The sequence below is a fragment of the Nelumbo nucifera genome, chromosome 5 (assembly GCF_055504915.1).
Source record: "Nelumbo nucifera cultivar China Antique chromosome 5, China Antique-T2T, whole genome shotgun sequence".
In the NCBI taxonomy this organism is placed as follows: domain Eukaryota; kingdom Viridiplantae; phylum Streptophyta; class Magnoliopsida; order Proteales; family Nelumbonaceae; genus Nelumbo; species Nelumbo nucifera.
In genome coordinates this window covers 29,708,381-29,716,112 of record NC_142653.1, presented here as the reverse complement: position 1 = coordinate 29,716,112, position 7,732 = coordinate 29,708,381, and the positions used below count along the sequence as shown (strand labels likewise).

Sequence of the window (7,732 nt, the reverse complement as noted above, 5' to 3'; positions counted from 1 at the left end):
AGAATCTCACTTTCATTCCTGGGAAATGCCATTATCCCATTTGAGGGAATGATCATTCTCTCCCCTCCCTTGGGAATGAAATTCCATTTTAATTCCCATTTCAATTCCTGTCTGAACCTAAAAGACATTCCTATCCAAAGATTTCAATTTTATTTCTAATTCCGATTCTGATTGTGACTGCAAATCAAATGGACTCTTAATAACTGTAAGATTAATCTTTGTTATGCTAAATAGATAAAATCCAGGAAACATCTCCCGTGCTTGTCATTGGGAAATGTTCCAAATGCATCTTATGCTGAGATGGGCATGTGGGGCGCTGAAGTGATCATGTTGCCAATGCTACACTTTCAATATTGTTGCGAAAACAAGTAAACAGCAATTTTTTTTTCTTGTTAAAAAACAATGTTAACTAGAATTCATTGTTATAATTCTTTTTTTGACAGTATTCAACTATTCATACATTTAAAAAATGCCATCTGATCTACCTCTTATTCAGTGTCTATTACGTTTCTGTCCCAGGGGTGCTCCCGGGTCCTTCATGGAAGGAGCGAAAGTGAACTCTGTAAAACATTAGAGCTTCTTCTAGGGCCGATAGACACCTTTTGTTTCTCCACAACCCATGATGGATGAAGGGAGCTCTCCAACTCTTTCCACACCTTCTTCAAATACCACGCCCATACCCATGTAGAAATGAGATTCTATATGGCAATGGAAGGCCCAGATCCCCGGGTTATCTGCCCGAAATCTCAGAGCAGTCCATCCATAACTATGAACGGGCACCGTGTTCTTCATGATGGGATTAACCAGGTTGTACTTCTTCGGATCATTCACGGGGTCGAACTTCCCCTTTCCATACCCCAACACCCAGAAATCATGTCCGTGCAGGTGCCATGGATGTGTTTCACTTGTGTTGTTCATCAGTGAGTTTGCATTTTGTAGAATAATGTCCACTGTAGAATTGAACTTCAACCTGTAAATGGAGTTACTGTAAGTAGCCTCAGGATTCTTTGGGGCGCTAAAGATATCGTAGCTTGCGGAATCATAATTTTCTGGTGCTGGGGTTTGATCGAACACATGGGTCATGTTCTTCTTGAGCGCAATGAGATATGGGGTATGAGGGAGGGTGAAGGAGACGTTATTAACAGACCAGCGCATGTAACCGTCTATCCTGTTCTGTGTGTTGAGGAGCGTAATGACTCTATCAGAGGTTAGGGGAGGTGGGATGATGTAGCCTTGGCGTGCCTTAATGGCAACACTCTGCGCCAATCTGTAGTCCGAGTCATTCCACTGAGGCCCTGTCGGTGGAGCTGTTCGAGGTGATCTACGGGGATGGTTCGGATAGTAATTGAAGATCGCCAAGCCGGTTGGAGTAGTTCTATTTCGACTGATCACGTTTGTAGCAGCCCAATAATTCCTTGAAGGATCCTGATCTGTTCTCACAAGAACAGAGTATGTCTCCCCAGAGTAGATGTTCAGGTTTTGTACAACGAATGGCTCTACATAGTGTCCATCAGCCTCCACAACTGTCAAGTTGTGCCCCTGTATAACAGAAATCGATCCACATTCAGTGATGGCCGAAGTCAGAGAGTTAACAGAAACGCTCAAAGTTCACATATCTGGTGACCCATTTACCTCAATGGCGAAATTCAGTGCAGATAGAGACGTCAAGCTCCCAATCCTAAGTCGATATGTCTTCCCCGGGACGACTGTTAAGAAATAGGGAGAGCATTCTGGGTTTGTCGAATTACAAGTATCAGCTTGTAGGCCTGAAGCCAAGCAGTTGAATCTTCCTCTTCCTTGTATCAAGAGCGACTGGAAAGCAATGAGAAAGTTCAGAAAATATATATGCAGAATACAAGAAAAATTGGAACGTTTGATTGTTGCTCAAGACTCTGGAAGAGGATTAATGAAATTCACCTGAGGCTCTCCCACCCACACAAAGGATTTCGAAGACAAGCCTGCAGCTTGTTCAAAGGTGCTTTTGTGGTACCAATCGTTAAGGATGATGCTTCGGTCGTAGTCGTATGAGAATGGCTCCTTAACACCATCAGGAACCAAGACTCGTATGGCACCATACAACCCAGCTTCTCTTTGCATCCCATAGTGCGCATGGTACAAATATGTTCCGGGCTGCATAGATTTCAAACTTTGTTCATTAATTTCAAACTTTGAATGAAAACAAGAGACTACTATAAACAGGGTTCGTCTTGGGTTACTGGAATTTACCCTATCCACAACAAACTTGTAAATGAAAGTGTCTCCCGGCAAAATTGGACACTGAGTTACTCCTTCTGTTCCATCCATCCATGGGGTTCCAATCTGCGATTGATGGTGCAAAGAAATGAACAAAAGATGGAAACCCAGAAAAGCTCAACATGATTAATGAAGAGGGAAAGAGCCCACACCTGTCGGATTCCATGCCAATGAATTGCGACATTCTCTGTCACCAAACCATTCTTAAGCTCGACAATGACGGTATCGCCTTGCTGCGCTTGTATTGTCGGCCCTGGGGTTCTCCCATTGATGGTAATCGCCAGCTTCTTATAGCAGTCTGGTGATTTAAATTCATATTTAACCTCCCATTTGTAGTGGCGGATTCTAGCATCAACTGTTGGGGCTAGTATTAGAGTAAAAAAGACAGACCAAAGAAGCAACCCGATTCCAACTCTTTGATAGTGCATGGTGGCACACAGCAGCATCCAATTCTTTTTCTTCGTTTTCTGGTGGAAAAAAAAACGGCAAATCTCTAATCTTAGGAGTTGTTAAATTTCCGGTCGCTGACGAGAAACCGGTGGAGAAACTGGGACAGGTTGTGTACCAACTGGGTGTTCCACATTTAGATGTATAAATATAAATTGAATTAGGCTCCCCTCGGTCTCTTCGACGAAAAGAGAAAAGGTAGCTATAGACCAGCATAAAAGAAGACTGGATCATACGCTGATACGCGCTTAATAAAAGGCAAAGAAAAGAAAAAAAAAAAGGGTGAGTTGACCTTATACCAAAAAAGAAATTATCAACAACTACACCTGTAATATTCGCAAAGAAAAAAGAAACAAACAAACAAACGACATCTATACACAGAGGGAACAAAGTATCATATGCAACATAAAAAAAGAAGGCCTGAGCGAAGCGTGACCCAGATCAGAATCATCAGATTCCTAGTTCTGCCTTGAACTTTGAACTTTTTTTTTTGAAAGAAACCTTGAACTTTGAACTTGATTATCCTATTCTTTAATTGACTTAAAATATAACATGAGTTTTTCAAAAGGACTTGGAAGATATCTTATGGACCGATTCCATTGGATTTAAACATTCCCTGACCGGTGAAACTTCAAATGTGAATTTATTTAAAAATTTTATTTTTCCCTTTTCACATATCAGAGTCATAGTCATGAAACCTTCCTTCTTTTTTGGCCAATAAATTCATTGGATTAAATCTTACTTTTTTTTTTTTTTTTTATTCTTGTTTCCCCACTTTATGTAAAAGGATAATGAATCGATCTTTCACTTTTCCTTTCCTTGTTGGAGAATTGGATTACAAGATACATTCTAGTAAATGAAAAAAATAAACCATTGATTTGTTTCTTGAATTCAAAAGCCAGAGCATTACAAACCAAGATATCAATTGCTTATTTTTCTTCTAATTTTTCTATCACTTTGACTACATAAAACTCTAAATTTTGTGAAAATAAAAAATTCAAAATTGTCAAAAGTGAAAAAAAACACGACATTATTAGAAAATTAACAAGACAGGAAAGTTTTCAATTGGGTAAGAAAAAAACAGAGCAAACTATGGATCCAATCAAAGTTGTAATTTATTGTTTCACTGTCATATTCAAAAGTTCTACAATTTTTTCAACAATATTTAAAGCCATCATGAAGTTCTGGAGCATCATATCATTGATAGGTTTATTATCTAGGACTTAAAATTATTGGGTCTATTAAGTTATTGGGATTTATCGTCTCTTTGGTTCTTTTTGAAAATATGAAACAAAAGTATCTTTTAATTCTTTTTGAAAACTAAGGGTATGTTTAAGTCAATGAATGGAAATTCAGGTATTTTTAAGCCTTTTACCCAAAGAAAAGGCATGATCAAATATTATCTTCATGGACAAATCAATCCCCAAAACCCAAGGATCTCAATTTCAAATAAGGGTGGACACGAATCAAGTTTTTTACAAACTATTCAAATTTGACTCAATTTAAATTGAGCTCGCTCATAAGGTTAGTGAGTCTAATCGAACTTTTATACATACATATATATAAGTGTATATATATATATATATATATATATATATATATATATATATATATATATATATATGTATGTGTGTGTGTATACACACACAAATATATATAATAAAATTATTATATATACAAAAATAATATATATATATATATACCTTTTTCTATATATTATTTTTTATATGTATAATAAAATTTTATTTTATACATATAATAAATAGTTTTTATATATAAAATAAAAATATTATATATATTATATTTATAATTTTTAAATTTTATAGAAAATTTGGCTCAAAATAATTGAGCTAAAACCAAATCGAGCTCCAACTTATGGTTTTGAGTCAAACTGAATTCGAGTTCAAATATATAGCTCAAGCTTGAACCTCCTAGTTTTTTGGTAAGTCAAACTTGAATAGCCAAATATTTGAATCAACTCGACTCCACTCCACCCTGAGCTCAAGATACCGCATTTTGCAAATATAAGAACAGGTTATAACATAAGCTTATACCATTGTTGAATTCATGGATCGGATGGGTAGGTAGTACTGAATTACAGATCGCGAAAAGAAGCAACTATTGCCTGACGGATGCTGCTGCATTTGAATGTGTACGGTGATATTGGTTATAATGAATACCTAGGTAATAACTACAAGGGTTTTCTTTTTTCTTTTTTCAATTTTACTTTTATTAACAAGAAATGACATAATCAGTTTTTGTTGTCTCGTTTACTTTTTTTTTTAATGCCTTAGGATTTCTTATTTCCATCAATGCTTTTAACTCGTCGTTGACTTGGACGGTCAAAGCATTTCCGTCCAGTCGATTTCTCAACAACGTCCTACAGCACATTCTTGCCGTGTATTGAAAACATCTCCCGATTATAATATTATCATTTCTGGTATTATCACCGGAAGATGTTTTTAATACACAGCAGGAATGTGCTGTGGGACATTATAGAGCACCCTTGTGAGGCACAGATCTAAATGTCACATTTTCAGGCCCAATTTTCCTAAAATCTAAAAATTAATAAAAGAAAAAATTGTTGACTTGCTGGTTGAATATCATTTGACCTGGCGGTTGAATCATTGATACACTGGATCTGATCATTGGGTTATGGGTTTAACAATTCATAATTTATTAAAAACTTTTGAAGGTTATAACTTTGTATTGCTATTTTTTTCCAAAAAAAATAAAATACTTTTTTCCCTCAAATCCTAATTTTCAGATTTTTCACAAGTAAAAATATAAATTAGACATAAAATTATCAGATCCAGATTGCCAAACTGTTGACCTGTGACCCAGAAAGAAAAATGATTGAACCTCCGGATCAATTTTTGAAACACTGATTTACATTTGTCCCCCATTATTTTTTTCTTATTCTTACTCTTTTTTAACAATAAATAGCATAAGCAGTTCATTTATCTCATTTTGTTTTCTTTAACCTGTGCTTGTTTTCAGTGTAAATATGGATACATGTAAAACTCCACTCTCGGTCCGCATTTTCATGTGTTTGGTTGGGATGTAAATTTTACATCTAAAATCGATGTAAACTTCACACACACAGTTGAATTTTATATCGATAATCGATATAAATATTACATTGATTTTTTATGTACTTTTATATTGATTATCACATTTTAAAAAGCTCAACAGTTCACTCATTTTAAAATTATTTGAGTTCAATTCCATCAATATACTTTTACATAAAAAACAAACACAACCTTAATGGATTTTTCCTTATTATTTATATTTGTCCCCCCTTTATTTTGGGACATTGATGTGCAGTTGGCCAAAGAAATGATAAAAAAAAAAATACATTGTGACTTTTGTCCAAAGAAAATTAGAAAAATAACTAAATCAACGTTGTTTTCACTGTTGAAAAAAAAAACACGTGAAAAAGGCATACATCCTTGAATGTCGATGAATAATCTCATGAAGAAGATTCTTAATGCCTAAACCAAGGTTTTTAAAACTGGATCAGACAGAAAATCATTCTGCGTTCCGATTTTCAGGTTGAACAGTCTAATTATCCAATTTGAATGGATAACTCGTTTTGACAAAAAAAAAAATCCAAAAATACGGCTAAAAACCATTCCCAGATCAAATCAACGGTTTTTAGCCAAAAAAACATTTTAGGGGTTAAATGGAATCAGTCTGGTAACCGATTCCTGATTTTTCTAGTCCAACCATTCGATCCAGTCCAGTTTTAAAAACATTAACCTAAACATATGCAGAGGGTCCGGAGTTTTTGAAATATTAGAAAAAATAATGTGATGAAGGTACTTTCGGATCCAATGGGTTGGATCAGGCCTGATTATCCCGATTAATAGTTGGTTTCGGTTCTGGGTCCTTGTTTTACAAAACCTATTAATAATCGGACCTGATCCATTGACAGCCCTCTGGATAAAAAATGCTGTCTTTCTTGGACAAAACTATTTGGAGTGCTCTCACAGCATTACCGGCTTGAACAATTTTCATTCCATCAATCAATAAAACTGTAATCTCTCACACTAGCAAAATCTTGTTCTCCAATTTTGAACAATCCTTTTTATATGGATCGATATCAATCCTCAAAGTAAAAAGTAAATTGAAACTTCCAATCTTATTCATTTATCCTTTTTAAATCTCTCATCTGTTGTACTTGTATGATTTCTATCTTAGCGAGCGTTTGGTACTGATGGCTGATGCCATTTTGTTAACAAACAGTGCCCACATATGAAATCTATTTTTTGAAACTGATGTTTGGTTAAATGATTTTTTCTTTTTTCGAAAAATGTTTTGTCTCACACCATGTCTCGGAAATCGGAAAAAGTATGGTTTGAGACAAAGCTATTTTTGGTATTTTCCATGAGACAGCAACTGTACACTTCAATTAAAAAATGGTACAGCACTGTTTTCTCAAAAAATACATCTCTCAGAAAATAACATTGACTCCAAACATGGCCTACGGTCAATCCTAAAAGCCCATACGTGTTCTTTGCTGACATGGAATATTTTTCTGTATTCATACTTGGTTATATAGAGTAAATAATGACAGATTAGATAAATTAAGCAATAATTTTATATATGAAGCCATCTTAATTACTATTAGTTCAAGAATTCAGTAAGACAAAAGAAATGACAAACTATATAATAAACGAATTCTTAAGTCTTAAGTCTTTGACGACCAAATTATACTTCTAGGCCTCTGTGATCTCCATTCACCTCTTTTTTTTCCCTTACTACACTACTAGCGGCAACCCGTCTGATGCACAGGAAAACAAAATACAGTTTTTGACAAATTATTGTAATTTATTTAGGTTTATATTATTTGATAATTTGAAGTAATTATCATCCTAAGTTCTACCAATTTTTGGAATTTAATGGTTATTTTTACAAAGTTATACTAATTTCATCTATTTTATCATATTTTATGGAAATTAATGATTATTTTTCCCTAAGTTCTACTAATTTCTGGTAATTTCTATTATACTAATTTATGAGAATTCTT

The 7,732-nt window shown here is 34.7% G+C and overlaps 1 protein-coding gene across 1 annotated transcript; it reads right to left on the bottom strand.

The window, feature by feature from the left end:
* Positions 1 to 325: 325 nt before the first annotated feature.
* On the bottom strand, positions 326 to 2,879 carry LOC104600081 (Cupredoxin superfamily protein). The gene is made up of 5 exons (XM_010262905.3): positions 2,406 to 2,879; positions 2,227 to 2,319; positions 1,918 to 2,130; positions 1,633 to 1,812; positions 326 to 1,539 (listed from the first exon to the last, which is right to left on the bottom strand). The coding sequence occupies exons 1-5, from the start codon at positions 2,697 to 2,699 to the stop codon at positions 583 to 585; spliced, it is 1,737 nt and encodes a 578-aa protein (XP_010261207.1). The 5' UTR covers positions 2,700 to 2,879; the 3' UTR covers positions 326 to 582.
* Positions 2,880 to 7,732: the final 4,853 nt, after the last annotated feature.